Source organism: Neofelis nebulosa, chromosome 8 (assembly GCF_028018385.1).
Source record: "Neofelis nebulosa isolate mNeoNeb1 chromosome 8, mNeoNeb1.pri, whole genome shotgun sequence".
Taxonomy (NCBI): Eukaryota; Metazoa; Chordata; class Mammalia; order Carnivora; family Felidae; genus Neofelis; species Neofelis nebulosa.
This window is the reverse complement of record NC_080789.1, coordinates 88,508,955-88,525,969: the sequence shown is the minus strand read 5'-3', so window position 1 is coordinate 88,525,969 and position 17,015 is coordinate 88,508,955. Positions and strand designations below refer to the sequence as shown.

At 35.8% G+C, this 17,015-nt stretch overlaps 1 protein-coding gene across 2 annotated transcripts in view; it reads left to right on the top strand.

The window, feature by feature from the left end:
- Positions 1–6,545, top strand: part of LOC131519913 (solute carrier organic anion transporter family member 1B3-like) — a 73,295-nt gene extending 66,750 nt beyond the window's left edge. For both annotated transcript variants that reach the window (XM_058743498.1, XM_058743499.1), the window contains one exon: positions 6,275–6,545. In XM_058743498.1, coding sequence (XP_058599481.1) covers positions 6,275–6,482 — 208 coding nt within the window. In that variant the 3' untranslated portion in view covers positions 6,483–6,545. The remainder of the gene's footprint in view (positions 1–6,274) is intronic.
- Positions 6,546–17,015: the final 10,470 nt, after the last annotated feature.

The following is a 17,015-nucleotide window of genomic DNA, read 5'->3' as shown; positions in this document are numbered from 1 at the left end:
TGATTTTATCTATTTGGGTCTTCTCTCTTTTCTTTTTAGAACTCTGGCAAGGGGTTTATCAATTTTGCTTATTTTTCTTTTTAAAAAAATTTTAAAATGTTTTTATATTTTTGAGACACAGAGACAGAGCATGAGCAGGGAAGGGGCAGAGAGAGAGGGAGACATAGAATCCGAAGCAGGCTCCAGGCTCTGAGCTGTCAGCACAGAGACTGATGCAGGGCTTGAACTCACGGACTGGTAGATCATGACCTGAGCTGAAGTCGAATGCTTAACCGACTGAGCGACCCAGGTGCCCCGCTTATTTTTTCAAAAAAACAACTCCCAGTTTCATTGATCTGTTCTACAGTTTTTTGGGTTTTTTTTTTTTTTTTGGATTCCATATTGTTTATTTCTGCTCTGATCTTTATTATTTCTCTTTTTCTATTGGGTTTGGGGTTTCTTTGTTGTTCTGCTTCTAGTTCCTTTAGGTATGCCGTTAGATTTTGTATTTGGGATTTTTCTTGTTTCTTGAGATAGGCCTGGATTGCAATGTATTTTCCTCTTAGGACTGGCTTAGTTGCATCCCAAAGGGTTTGGATTGTTGTGTTTTCATTTTCATTTGTTTCCATATATTTTTAAATTTCTTCTTTAATTGCCTTGTTGACCCATTCATTCTTTAGTAGGATGTTGTTTAACCTCCATGCATTTGGAGGTTTTCCAAACTTTTTCCTGTGGTTAATTTCAAGTTTCATAGCATTGTCATCTGAAAGTGTGCATGGTATGATCTCAATTATTTTATATTTACTGAGGGCTGTTTTGTGACCCACTATGTAATCTATCTTGGAGAATGTTCCATGTGCACTTGAGAAGAATGTATATTCTGCTGCTTTAGGATGAAAAGTTCTATCTATATCCGTCAAGTCCATCTGGTCCAATGTACTAGTCAGGGACATTGTTTATTCACTGATTCTCTGTAGAGATGATCTGCCCATTGTTGTAAATGGAATATTAAAGTCCCTGCAATTACCACATTCTTACCAATAAGGTTGCTTATGTTTGTGATTGTTTTATATATTTGGGTGCTCCTGTATTCCGTGCAAAAACATTTATAATTGTTAGCTCTTCTTGATGGATAGACCCTGTAATTATGATATAATGCCCTTCTTCCTCTCTTGTTAGAGTCTTTAGTTTAAAATCTATTTTTTTTCAGATATAAGTATGACTATTCTAGCTTTCTTTTGACTTGCAATAGCATGATAGATGGTTCTTCATCCCCTCACTTTCAATATGAAAATGTCCTCAGGTCTAAAATGGGTCTCTTGTAGACAGTAATTAGATGGGTCTTTTTTTTATCCATTCTGATACCCTTTGTTTTTTGATTAGAGCATTTAGTCCATTTACATTCAGTGTTATTATTGAAAGATTGGGTTTAGAGTCATTGTGTTATCTGTAGGTTTCATGCTTGTAGTGATGTCTCTGGTGCTTTACAGTCTTTACAACACTCACAGAGCCCCCCCTTAAGATCTCTTGTAGGGCTGGTTTAGTGGTGATGAATTCCTTCAGTTTTTGTTTGTTAGGGAAAACCTTTATCTCTCCTTCTATTCTGAATGACAGACTTGCTGAATAAAGGATTCTTGGCTGCATATTTTTCCTATTCAGCACATTGAAAATTTCCTGCCACTCCTTTCTGGCCTGCCAAGTTTCAGTAGATAGGTCTGCTACTACCCTTATGTGTCTATCCTTGTAGGTTAACGCCTGTTAATCCTTAGCTGCTTTCAGAATTCTTTCTTCATCTTTGTAGTTTGCCAGTTTCACCATGATATGTCATGCAGAAGATCAATTCAAGTTATGTCTGAAGGTAGTTCTCTGTGCCTCCTGGATTTCAGTGTCTGTTTCCTTCCCCTGATTGGGGAAGTTCTCAGCTATGATTTGTTCAAGCACACCTTTGGCCCCTTTCTCTCTCTTCTTCTTCTGGAACTCCTATGATACATACATTGTTTCATTTCATTGAATCCCTTAGTTCTCTAATTCTCCCCTTGTGATCCAGAATTTTTTTATATCTCTTTTTCTCAGCTTCATCTTTTTCCATAATTTTATCTTCTATTTCACCAGTCTCCCCCTCTGCCTCTTCAATTCTTGCTGTCACCACCTCTAGTTTATTTCGCACCACATTTACAGCATTTTTAATTCATCATGACTATTTTTTAGTTCCTTGATCTCTGCAGCAATAGATTCTCTGCTGTCTTCTATGCTTTTTTCAAGTACAGAGATTAATCTTATGACTGTTATTCTAAATTATTATTCAGTTATACTGTTTATATCTGTTTTGAGCAATTCTTTAGCTGTCCTTTCTTCCTGGAATTTCTTTTGAGGAGAATTCTTCTGTTTCATTATTTTGGCTAGTTTTATGTCCCTTATGTGTTTTAAAAGCTTGTTATGTGTCTTGCGCCTCTGAGAACTACTATATTAAAGAGGGGTAATACACTGTCCAGGGCCTGGCCCTTCAGGAGGTGTTTTTTGGAGAGTGTACTTGCTGTCTGTTGTTGTGAGTTTGGTTACTTTATCTCCCTACTCATAGTGATGTTTTGAACCCTTCACTAGGTGTGCTTTGATTTGTTCCTTGAAGTATCCCCAGAAAGGAAAACAAACAAACAAAAAACACACAGAAAACAAAAACACTCAAACACACGCATAAACAAAAAAACAAAAACAAAAACAAAAAAAACAAACATGAGCTACAAGTAAATAAAAGGGTGGAGGAGGTACTGATGGAAGAGGCCTTATCCCATACAAAGAGAGAAATGACAGGGGATGGGAAAAATAAAGAATAAAAATTGACCAGAAAAACTATATGGCTTAATCCAGAGAGAAAGAGTAACATAAATAAAGAAGGAGTAAGGGAAAAAGAAAAAATAAAGTTATCCATACAAAGAAACTGTAGGGCTTAATCCAGAGAGAGAGAAAGGAGAATAAAGAAAGAGATGTGGAACATGTATCAAGAGAATGGATTAAATATGTCTGTTTAAACAAGCCAACAACCAGAGTAACCAGACTAGAGGAGGGAAGAGATAAGAAGGAGAAAAGGAAAGAAGAATGTATCTATATAATAAGAATTGTCTGAGAATTAAATCAGGCAATGTGACAGCGCTGGTCTGGAGTAGGGGCCATCTGGTTCATCAGTATCAATCTCACTCCAGCAGATACAAAGTTATCAGGTGCAGAGGGGCGTGGCATGGTGTGAGCTGGCCTTGCCTCCACTGTGTCCCCCCCGCCCCCCCCAGCTGTCCGTTGCTGAAGTCCCACCTTGTTGGTGATGAGGACAAAATGGTGACACCCCAGTCTCTCCTCCATGGGCCAGGTGTCCCAAACCACTCTGTTTGAGCTGTCCTCACTGTGCTTCAGCTGCAAATGAGGCGGTTTGTCTTGCTCCGCCAATTCCAGTGTCCTGGTGCTTGGCTGGAATTCAAACTCCCACTCTGTGCGCCCAGTACTGGGGAAGCAGCACTCCATGCTGCCCAATAGGTGGTCCCTAACTGGTGGGCACAGGCCAGGCAGCTGACCCCAGTCCCAGTCCGGAGAAAGCCCCTCAGTTACAGATTGCCTCTTTCTCTGTCCCAGTCTGTGATTTTTCTTGTCTAGATACAGACCTATGCTTCCCCAGCTGCTTCTTCTCTTCCCTTTGTCTCTCTGCAGAAGGGGATCCCTCCCCTCGGTTCATTTTGTCTCTTCCAGTTCACAGTCACACACCTATGACCCATCAGGTTGTCCTGGTGGGTCCCTGGAAGCCACAGTCTCTTTTCCTTCTGGACTCTTGGAGTTCAAAGTCCTTTAGCTTCAACACTACTTTGTGAGACGAGGGACCTTTGGATCCCCCTACTTCTCCACAATGTTGGCCCCCCTCCTAGGAAGGATCTTAAATGCACATTGCCAAGTGAAAGAAGGCAGTCTAAGAAAGCTACTACTCTCTGTCATGAAGTTTGAAATATTGCAACCAGCTGGAGATAACTAACCCTCTTTAGAACTCTTAACACTTTGAAGCTCACTCACTTTCCTTTTGGTCAGTTGTGTTCATTGCCTAAAGTACTTTGAAAAGTACTGCCTAGACATTGTATAAAGTGGAATTTTAAAAAAGAGCAGTGTGTTCCCCAGTGAAGAAACAGCAAAACCTAGTCACCTTATGATTTTTTTGGATTTAATATTTGAGGTAACCAGATAATTGTTCATTCATTTTATCTAGCATAAAAATAATGTAAACAATTCCTACTCCAAGAAGTAGAAATCTACATTATGATATCAATCCCTAACCTAAACCCAGTTTACTCAAGTTTTCTTAGCAACAGTTACATAACCAGAAACACATAGTAATTTTTCTCAGTAACAATAGAAATTCTGAAAAGTTTAACATTGTTGTAGAACTACTTGACATAACCCAAGGATGAGACAAATATATTTGAAGGTTTAAAATATTTCTTTTGTTATATGTGGGACACCACAACATTCTATTGTAATTTTAATAAATTTAAGCTTATATGGCTCAAAATTCTATAAATCCATTCAGCTTCAATTAAGCCTAATAATTGTTCAAATATTTTTTGTGTGTAAAGCTTGTCAATTAGTTAACAATGTCATGAGGCCAGTGAATGTTTCCTAACCTACTAGGTCAGTGACAATCAGTCTTTCTTGTTCATTATAATCACCTGAGGAGCTTTAAAAACTGCAAATATCTGTGTCCCATCTTAAGAAATTTTTATTTAATTGTTCAGGGACTGTGGCATGGGCATGGGATTTAAAAAAATCTCCTGGTATAATTCTAATGTGCAACCAAAGCTGAGAATCATAAGAATCGACCATGTGTGCAAGATAATTTGATGTAGCTTTGTTAAAAACTTCCAGTAGGTGGGCTAGATTCCAAAATCTATAGAGAACTCACTAAACTCCACATCCAAAAAACAAATAATCCAGTGAAGAAATGGGCAGAAAACACGAATAGACACTTCTCTAAAGAAGATATCCAGATGGCCAACAGGCACATGAGAAGATGCACCACGTCACTCCTCATCAGGGAAATACAAATCAAAACCATAATGAAATGTCACCTCATGCCAGTCAGAGTGGCTAAAATGAACGAATCGGGAAACTATAGATACTGGGGAGGATGTGGAGAAACGGGAACCCTCTTGCACTGTTGGTGGGAATGCAAACTGGTGCAGCCTCTCTGGAAACCAGTGTGGAGGTTCCTCAAAAAATTAAAAATAGACCTACCCTATGACCCAGCAATAGCACTGCTAGGAATTTACCCAAGGGATACAGGAGTACTGATGCATAGGGGCACTTGTACCCCAATATTTATAGCAGCACTCTCAACAGTAGCCAATTTATGGAAAGAGCCTAAATGTCCATCAACTGATGAATGGATGAAGAAATTGTGGTTCATATACACAATGGAATACTACTTGGCAATGAGAAAGAATAAAATCTGACCATTTGTATCAACATGGATGGAACTGGAGAGTGTTATGCTAAGTGAAATAAGTCAGGCAGAGAAAGACAGGTACCATATGTTTTCACTCTTATGTGGATCCTGAGAAATGTAACAGAAGACCATGGGGGAGGGGAAGGCAAAAAAAAGAGAGAGGGAGAGAGCCAAACCATAAGAGTCTCTTAAAAACTGGGAATAAACTGAGGGTTGATGTGGGAGGGAGGGGAAAGTGGGTGATGGGTATTGAGGAGGGCACCTGTTGGGATGAGCACTGGCGTTGTATGGAAACCAATTTGACAACAAATTTCAAATAAATAAATAAATAAATAAATAAATAAATAAATAAAACTAAAACAAACAAAAAAAAACCCACTTCCACTAGGCCATACAGCATGGGCTGTGGACTGCATTTAGCCTATAAACTAAACTTTGGCTCCTGGTTCAATCTAAATGAATTCAATTTGATGATCTGTTAGTTAATTCATTTCCTTCATAGTCTCTTTCCATTACACATGAACTAATCCATCTTTGAGAAAGCTAAACATTCCAAGTATACCTTACTTTTATGGAAAGCATTTAGGTAGATCATTAATCATGCTTAGTTTCTGTGGCTTATATATTCCTTTTAAAATAATTTTAAAAACCCTCCTATGTATCAGTAAAAATAACCACTAGAATTGCTGACTGAATATTCTTATGTATAATTTCAAATCCCATTTTTTTTTCCTCTTAAGGTCTTCTGCATACTGGAGAACAACACTGTAAATTGTTTTAAATGACTGAAAATGGAAATTCAATTTTTTTCTCTTTTAACAGAAATACCTACTTGGGCTTGATTGTGAGCTTAAGATTTTCAGCACTTATTCTGCTTGTTGTATTAATTTTCACTATGAAGAAAATATATCAAGAAAAAAATACCAAGGCATCAGAAAATGGAAGAAAAGATATGAATGAAGCAAACTTAGAACCCTTAAATAATGATGGATATTTTGTACCTTCTGCAGACAATGAAGCACATATGTAAGGGGAAGAAAAAAATATGTTGCTGTGTTTTACACTAACATTGTATTAAAGTAGTAGGATGTTATTTTGAGAAGTTCTTGGTCTTTTCACTGAGAGTCCTCACACTCTTCACTTATGAAAGTACAGCAAATCACCTATGAATTTGTCATAATGAACCAGACTATATATAAAAAGGAATGAGAGTACTCTTTGTTCAGGGTATGACTATGCATTTTAGGTGAACATTAATGCAGATGACCCATACAAATTTATAGTGAGAGGTATGGTTAGTATGTAATAAAAAATTTTTGCCCAGGTAATTGTAACTCAATAAAACCAGTGACTAGAAAATAGAAGTAAAAAGGAAGGAGAAAAATAAATAACCTTAAAAAAAAGCCTAATACTTTTTTTTTTTTTAACCAGTTTGGCCCATGTTACTCAAACATGAAGTTAATGTGATGGAGGCTTTATACTATGATGACATCTGTCATTCATGTATTAAGCCATGTATTTCACAGACCTCATTAATTTATAATTTGAAATTGCATTTGACCATGAACCCCTGATGTATCCTCTTCCAACTTTCCATTAAAATACTAGTGAAGAAGTAGACATAATTGAGAATTTGCAAGCTATGATTGTCAGACAGCATATTACAGAATGTGTTAAGTTTCTTTCAGGCCCATGGAAGTGGATTAAGAAAACTGACATTAACTTGAGAAACCAAAGCCCATTACAAGATGTATCTTCATTCCATTTGCTCCCTGGAAGACATGGAGTTTGTACCAGATAACTTACCAGCTGTTTCTCAATTACGTGTGTGTGTGTGTTTGTGTCTGTGTGTGTATGTGTGTCTGTGTGTGTTTGTTTGTTTTTGGTGCACCAAGAGACAGCTTTCACAAATAAGATAAGGGTGGATGAGAACAAATGTTTGAATATTGTGTTTGTTAAGTGACAACAGCTTTATACTGACTGCTAAAAATTTGTAGTTTTTATACTCAATAAGGTTAAAGGACAATTTTTGGCATTAGAATAACCTGTAAAACTTTTTTTAAAAGAAACCAGTTATGTACCCACCCCCAGAGATTCTGATTCAAAACAATTTTTCATGTATCCTAGACATCTCCTTTAAAAAAAAAAGTCTAGGGGCACCTGGGTGGCTCAGTCGGTTAAGCGTCCGACTTCGGCTCAGGTGGTGATCTCGTGGTCCATGAGTTCGAGCCCTGCGTCGGGCTCTGTGCTGAGAGCTCAGAGCCTGGGGCCTGTTTCAGACTCTGTGCCTCCCTCTCTCTGACCCTCCCCCGTTCATGCTCTGTCTCTCTCTGTCTTAAAAATAAATAAATGTTAAAAAAAATTAAAAAAAATATTAAAAAAAAGGTCTACATAGAGTCCCTGATAAAGAGATACAGAAAACCACAGGATAGGAGAAGGTATTCCCGAGTATGACAAAGTCACATAATATGATGCTTGCTAGAATCTGAGAATTAGCCTACATGCTATGTATATTCAACTATTCTCAAACTGTAGCCCTGAGAAGATTTATTCCTCCCACAAACAGAGATTTGGAAAAACCACCAACATGCTCAGTTACTATGTTACAAGTCTGGTGTGACCTTGTCTCAAAAAATAGAGAAAATTATGAAGCTGTTTTTTAAAGCATTATAAAAAAAATAAAGGCAACATCTTGAATATTTATTCGACAATTTTTGAGTGTCAAATATATTTCAAGTATAAAATATCTGTCAAGCAAAATGAAATATAATAGTAAACAAAACAAAACAAAACAAAAGGACCCTATCTTGTGGAGCTTATACTTTAAAGGAAACAAACATTACCAATGTTATAAAATTAACTGTTATAAAATTATAAAATGATATAAATTAAAAGAATAAATTTATATTTATAAATTTGATATGTGCAGTGAAGGAAAAGAATATTAAAATATGCCTCAGATTATTTGATCTAGTTCAGAATCCAAGAATCCAGAATATGAATCCTTAATTCAATGACATTTATTAAACAGGAATACAAATCCTAGGGGAAAGCAGAGGGGAGTGGGAATTCTACAAAAATATGAATAAGGAAAGTTTGCAAGGACGCAAAATAATGCAAGAGTGTAATTAAGACATACATTGGATAAGGTTAAAAGAAGACAATGGCCAAAAAACCTTATCAATGATGAAGTTGAATTTGAAAATTTGTGAAAATGTGGAGGAAAAAGATAAAAAAGCAAATTATGGAAAAAAAGGTAGGTTATTTAGAAGTCAGATGGCAATTTAGAGGACAAACTAAAGCACCAACCTAGGAAATTTGATATATTTGAAGAGGAAATCAGATCTAGAAAAGAAACATTAAAAATTTAGTGGCAGAATGCCTTTCTGCTGTGAAGAGAGACTTCAGTATACAGCCTAAGACTTTTTATTTGCACCCTGTCTTTACAATCCCATCCATTTTCATGCAGGGGGAACTTTTACTATATTTTTTCCTTCTGAATTTTTTTCCACTTAATTAACTGCGTCTCAGCATTCAGATCTAGGCTCAATCACCATTCCTTCAGTGTCTCTGACTTCTCTGCTTAAAAGTCCTCCAATTATATTTGTAGCAACATAGGACTTAAAAAAATAGTGATTTTACATGTATTTATGATTTGTTAACTGTCTCCCTCACAGTCATAAGCTCTAGGAAGGTAGAAATTAAACTCATTTTACCTATTTTATTTCCAGCATTCAGCTCAGTGTCCTACACATAGCAGGTGCTTCATCAATTATTTTTGAATGAAGGAATAAGTGAATGAATAAATGAACTCCAAAAATGCCACTCATAAAAACAATATGCAAACATTTTAAAGCTCCATTAAGGTCATTGGATAGGGAGTGGGGACTTTAGATGTTTTGAAATTTTTCTTTAATATTTTTAAATGAAAAAATAAAATTTTAAAACATTTATTTTCTTATTTTGAAAGAGAGAGAGAGAGAGAGAGAGAGAGAGAGAGAGAGAGAATGATCAGGGGAGGGGCAAAGAGAGAGAGGTTGAGAGAGAATCCCAAACAGGCTCTGCACTGTCATCACAGAGCCTGACATGGGGCTCAATCCCACAAACCATGGGATCATGATCTGAGCTGAAATCAAGAGTTGGACACTTAACCAACTGAGCCACCCAGGTGTCCCTAAGAAATACTTTTCAAAATGTTAAAAATATCTTTTGACTGCCATCTACATGCTAAGCACATGTAACAAAAACATTTATGAAACAGTCTTTGCCCTATGGGAGCCCACAAAAGAGTTGGAGAAACAGGCATGTAAACATATGATAATATACACTATAATAAATACTATTCTAGAATAAACATGTCCTTGTCTCTCATTCACAGGGACCATTCTCATCTCTGTTTCGATTTCAACATAGGTATTTTTGGATATTTTACCAAAAATTGAGAATTAATAATAAAAAAATTCCAGTGAGAGCACTATGCAAGTGGTGCATTTTCAGCAACACTGTGGAGCACTCCTGCCCCTAAGTCATAGATGGATCTTTGACCCCAAACCAATCTCCATTGTTAAACCTGATGTTGCCCCAAGTTCCATCATTAGAAGTTTATTCTTTTGAATTAACACTTGGTCTTCACTTAAATTGGAAGGGATCACGTATTATTAGTCATGTAATAGTGTGAGTGAGATTCCAATCTTTTCTCTAGAAGCAGGTTTCCATAATGGGAATGGAAAACAGGATATTCCGGAAATAAGAGAAAAGGTCACAGAAAAGTGAGATTATAAACACCAAAATATCCTTTGTCTATTTTTAGGATTGATACTAATGATACAGTCCTATACATTTTAAACCTACAAAAATGTTCCACTGAGTCACATTCACTTAAATAAATGTCTTCATTTGTCTAATGAATTTGTCTAATCATTTGTCTCATAATCTGTTTAATATCTGAGCTTGATTCTGATGATTTGTCTATTCAGACAGTGTGTTTTGTTGTTTTTTTGTGTGTCTTATACTTTTTTGTTGAAGTCCATAAATGTATTATAGGACAGTCAATAATACTGAGGTGAATATCTTCTTTATTCGTAGATGAGTCCATCTTTCCTTCGGCCAGGACTGTATTGTGGGGTTTGTTGCAGAAGTAGAGCTGGGTTTGGAGTTTGTTTTTGCTATAGATAACCTCAGTGTACCTAGGGCTTCAGATTCCTCCAGGGAAACCTTGTGTTTAGAGTTCTACTCCCTATATGGATTTGCTTCTCCCTTTTGTTTTGTTACCCAGAAATAATCTGTGTCTTCTAGCTCTCCCACTGTATTCCACTCTTATTCTTACTAGATGCTTGCTACTATAGTGGGGTTTACAGGTATGGAGGAGGGAGACTGAAACAAACTCTGTGAACCTAGGTCTTGGGAGTGAAACTTTTCTTTCTTGCTTCCCTTCCCAATTGTAGTAGTTTTCACCAGTAACCCTGAGCTACAGTTTTTGTTGCCATTCCCCACTGGAAAGAAAGGCTGTTGTTACTTAGTGGAAAGAGGGGGTACTGGTCTGTGTAGAATTTGAGCAGTGCCTGCTGTTTTCTCTCCCCCAGCCAGCATTAATAGTGCTTTTACAAGATTCTCTCTAATGTTCCCTGAGGGTGCCTGGTTGGGCTCATGGAGGAATCACCTGCAAGAGGTGTAAAACCCTTCTCTTTGCCACCTTCAGGACCTTCACATGCCAACCCACATATGGTCTTTAGGTACTCATTAAAAATTTCTAGCTGAATCATTTTACTAACTTATACGGCATTGAGTGGCTTCTCCCCTAAGCGACTAAATGTTCAAATTCTGTTTCTCCCTGCAGAAGCCTCTCCTTCTTCAGCTTTCTAGTTAGCTGCTTGCACACTAATAGCAATTCACTGATGGGTTTGAGAAAAGTTATAATTTGCATTTTCTTAGTGTAAAGTTGTAGGTGCAACAATCCTTCCTGCTCTGTGCATGCCTGAACTGAAACCGGAAATCTCACTCTTATTCCTTTAATGAAAAAGAAAATGTGTTTCAATTAACTATGAATTTGCAAGACCATTTTATTTTTTATTTTTTTTTTTATTTTTTATTTATTTTTTAATATATGAAATTTACTGTCAAATTGGTTTCCATACAACACCCAGTGCTCATCCCAAAAGGTGCCCTCCTCAATACCCATCACCCACCCTGCCCTCCCTCCCACCCCCCATCAACCCTCAGTTTGTTCTCAGTTTTTAACAGTGCAAGACCATTTTAGATAACTAGAGAGTAGTTCTCTTCCTTTCCCTCATTTGATTCTAGTCAGTAGATTCTCCAATAACTAGTATCTTATCTATTTGGTAAACAGATCTTAGTACACATATCATTTCTAAAGTAACTCATTCTATAAGCTCAAGTCATCAAACAAGAAGGCTTTTAATTTTTTTTTTATTGAGTTCCATCTATCTTCTCAGTTAATTTTTTCTTTTAAAGATTGGATTTTTTAAATTAGAGTCTCTTTTTATTAACTCAAAAAATTATCCCTAGCAACTGTGCATAAATAGTTCTAGTGATGTTCTTCTAGCAATATTTCCCATACTCTTAATATGATCTTTTCATTAATATGAAGTCTCTAAACAAACTGATAAGGAAAAGCACAAATAATGCCATTAAGGATGAAGGTAGAAGAAAAGGCGTAATCTTGCAAATACACCTGATATTTGGAATGCCTGTACAAACATATCCAATGTGGTGAACTTGTTAGAAGTCATTAGGTGTATATTACACCAGGTCTATAAGTTATTTTTCTCACATGTTTTAGGAAAATATACAGAATTATGAAAACAATGAGGTTTTCCCATCATGTGAAAGCCAACTAAATATCTTTTCTGTATATTAGCCTATTCTAAGAAACTTAGCACATTAGGTATATATGTACTGTTTGGAAGAATGTATCTCTTTCTCTCTCCCCAGCAACATCCTTTCCTCCCTTTCAAGTAACTTACACTACTGTCATTTACTTATAAAAAATGATATTGGTGAAAGATGTCTTTTGAATTTACCAAGTTGACATATCATTGGGACCAATCAAATTATAATCTTATTTGGAAATTGACTGCAACAAGAATTATATCCCTCTCAGTGCTACTGTGATTTTCTTTTCTTTTAAGTAACATTTGTTTAAATTTTTATTAAGACCAAATGCAAAAAAGAATATCACTGTTTCTAACAAAGTTCTGGGCACTATTGTCCGGTATGAGTTGTATATATACATATATTAACCAGGCTATAACACAGAAAAAGTAAAAGTAAAGTAAACTTATTGTTTAACAACATAAAAACAATCTACTGAGATAGTTGTTTGTTGGATCCACAAATCTCTTGAGCAATAAATTTAAGAAGTAGATACAGGAGTCATAAATTTTAAAATCACTTCCAGGATTTCCTATGCTCACTGTATGGTTCAACAAACTGAAAAACATTTTAAATATTTAGTCAATAAAACTCTTTGTTTCTATTCTAGAGCAGGAGATAATATGAAATCAACTTAAGTTTCAAGACCACAGTATTGTGTAGAAGCATTTATTAATCTAACCCTGGACGTAAGTGAGCTTAGTGTGAAAATATAATTAGCAACATGCATCTACTTTCTAGATATTTATCAATTTTAATAAAATTTATCAATATTTTAATTGTGTTTTTCCCCTTCTTCTCTCTCTCTCCTTTTTTCTTTCCTTTCCTTAGTCTTGTCTTTCTTTTCCCTAAACTGAATAATTCAATCCTGAGCCATTAGATGGAGTCAAAAAAGTAAGCATGTAGGTAGATAGGAAACGTTAGCTATTGAGGGAACTACAGGGAACTGAGTGGCATGTAAAAGCTCAAGGGTTCAAGCAATGCTAGGAGAGTGTCCATAAGAGGGATGGACCAACATGGGTGCCAGAACCCGAGGAAATGAATATTGATCAGGGTTTTCTAGAGGAACAAAATCAATAATATAGATAGATAGATAGATAGATAGATATAGATATAGATATAGATATAGATATTAGGCAAGCAATTTTGAGACATAGGGAAGAGTTTATGTTGCACTTTGAGTCCAGAGACAGTCTGCTGGCAGAATTTCCTCTTCTTCAGGAGACGGTAGTCTTTTTTTGATTAAGGCCTTCAACTGTTAGGTTGAGGCTCACCCTCACTATGGAAAGTAATCTACTTTAGTCAAAGTCTACTGGTTTAGATGTTAATCTCATCTAAAAAAAATACCTTCATAGAAACATCTAGAATAATGCTTGGCTTACTATGTGGGTATTATGACCTTGCGAAGTTGACGTATAACATTAACCATCACAGGAGTAAAGAGGACAATAACACATGGGCATTCTGGTATGGGTGACAAAATCTAAATAGAGGTAGACATCCCTGTAGGAGGAAGCAGGACAGAGGTATGATGTGAGGTGTTGGAACTTCAGTAGAGTGAGAAAGATTTCCAGGTAGGAGAGCAATTACAGTACATAGTGTTGGACTCTGAGTGAAGAGGGCATCTGCAAGGGAGAGAGAGTGGCACCAGAAGTGGAAGATTGGGTGGCACCCAGGATGGGGGATTGTTTGCCAATGCCACATTGCCTTAATTATTTTAGTTTTATAGGTTTTAGTATCTGGTGGTGGGCTTCTCCAACTTCATTCTTCTTCAAGATTGCATTGACCCTTTATATTTCCATGTAAAAGCCAAATAATCTTGTCAGTGTCTGCATTTCAAAAAGTACTGGGATTTTGTTTAAGATTTCACTGAATCTGTAGATAAATTTTGGAAAGACTGACATCCTTACAGTATTAAAAGTTTTAACCAATAAATATGATATAGATATTCATTTCTCTGGATACTCTCTTGTAGCTTTGAGGGTAGAGGTCTTGGATACCTGCCATGAGATTTATCCCTAAGATTTCAATGTGGTGGGTTTTTTTTTTTTTGATACTATACTACATAGTATGCTTTACTAATATCATTTCCTAATTGCTATTGATACTTGAAAATCTGTGTTTGATTTTGTGTATCCAGATTTGTTAAAATTCACTTATTTGGACAGTTTATGTCTAGTAACTTTTGGATTTTCTGCTTACACAACATGTCACTGATGATTTTATTTTTTCTTTTCCTATCCTTACAAATTTTCATTCATTCTTTTCCCCTCCTGTTTCTCTGGCTGGGACATTGGGCATAATGTTAAATGGAAATGATGACAGCAAGTGTTTTCTTCTCACACTCATCCTCAGCAGGAAAGCTTTTAATATTTCTCATTAAACTGTAATATTTGCAGTAAGTTTTTTTGTTGTTGTCATTTTTTATCATGATTGTGTCCTGAAGCATATTACATGGAATTTGTTGTGGGTTTTTTCTCATCTTAAATATTCACTTTTAACCTTATTTTGTATTCATTTAATTATTTCTTATATAGGCTCTCCTCTCTATAAGCTTATATTATAAGCTTTCTTATATAGGCTCTCTTCTATATAAACTCTACATTATAACCTTAATATTCCACAAAACTTAGCCCTGACCCTGCTGGTGCAGATTTTCAGCACTACATCAGGTGGCCAGGCTCTGGCTGTCTTCCTGCTCCACCTTCCTCAAATGTTGGTCTCCATTCTTATGCCTGTTGTCTGGTTGCAAGGTGGCTCTTGCTCCTCAAGGCCTAATATCCACAGTTCAGGTAGGAAGGAAGAAAGACCACACAATATATTCTCAGAAAGTTTTGTCTTTTTATTTTGGAAAAAAAATTACCAATTAGCAAGTTTCTTCCAATAACTCATATCTGTAGTTAAAGGAGATATTCTTCATTCCCTTCAATCATTCCTTCAATTAGGACTGGATTTTTTTTCTTTCTCTATCAATCTGGAGTCATCATTTCCCACCAAGACCTGAATGGCGAGCTTATGCAAAAACTCCAATTACTCAGTGACCCATTACACATTCACAGTGTTGGAAATTACATTGTGCTATTATTTGTTGTTCTATAATTGTTTTCTGTGTATATTCACCTAATAAAATGGCGCCAACTTTCATTCTACTTAAATTCTACAGACTACACTTAGTTAGTTCACATCACTGTCAGGACCTCTAGGACCATATATCCTCTAGGACCAACAAATGCAAAAGTAGTTGTTCAATAAACACCCATTGAAAAACCTCAACAACTCTTCAAACTGGAAGACTCAGTTTGTCCCTTTCTGTAAAATGCATCATCTTATTTCTTTTATTATTATTATTGTTTTTGCTGATGTGTTATTATTCTTCATGAAGTACTATTTTTTAACCATGATTTATATGCACAGGGGGAAAATTCAGAGTGCAAAATGAACTAAAATGAAGGACATATATATTATTTTTTCTTCTCCTCCTGATAGTCCAGTGCTGCAGAGGCAACCATTTTAAGCAGTTCTAATAATATGTGTATGCTAATTTTATGTTAATTTATCAAGTTGAAAATATTTGTTAACTTCGTGTTATGAAATATGAAGAATAGTTATTCCCTCTCTTTCCCTTTACATATATATTCCCAACTTTTATATTTTCTTAAGTTCTTATTTTTTGGTTCTTGTAAGCATTGATTATAGTTAGAATTATAAATAACACATTAAATTACTATTTCTATTTCCATTAACTTAGACTCTCCACAATATTAATTAAGAAAGTAAGTGATCCTAGGCTTCCCTCTATCTATCTTCTCCTTTTCTCTTCTCCACTTTTATCTGCTATGACATTACGTCTACCCTATCATGAAGAAGTTTAAGTGTTCAGAGCAAGAACTGACCTCCACAGATCTCCTAGATCACAAAGCACTCCAACTACTTTCTCCAATTTTCTTTCCTCCACCAAGAAATGTCAAGAGAGAACCCTATGCTCTCAGGGTAAAATGCCGTCTGCCAGGAGGAGATAAGAATGAGCCCAAAGCACTGGGTCCAAAACCATGTCTCTTTTTTTCTAGGTAGTCAAATTTGTTGGCATATATTTTTCATACTATTCTCTTATAATTGTTTGTATTTCTGTGGTGTTGATTGTTATTTCTACTCTCTCATTTGTGATTTTATTTATTTGGGTCCTTTGTCTTTTCTGTTTGATAAATATGGCTGAAAGTTTATCAATTTTATTATTTTTTTTCAAAGAGAACCAGTTTCTGATTTCATTGATCTGTTCTATTGTTGGGTTTTTTTGTTGTTTTCTCTTTGCTTGTCTTTTGTTGTTTTTTGTTTTTTATATTGTTTGTTTTACTTTCTACATCATTAATTTCTGCTCTAATCTTTATTATTTCCTTTCTTCTGCTGGCTTTAGGGTTCATTTGTTGTTCTTTTTCTAGCTCCTTTAGATATAAGGCTAGGTTGTTTATTTGAGATTTTTCTTGCTTCTTGAGATAGGCTTATACTGCTCTTTACTTTTTAGAGTGCTTTTGCCTCATCCCAAAGGTTTTGGAGTGTTATCTTTTCATTTTCATTTGTTTCCATGTATTGTTTTACCTTTATTCTTTGACTTCCTGGTTGACCCACTTGTTGTTTAGTAGCTTGTTGTTTAGCCTCAATGTACTTGTGGTCTTTC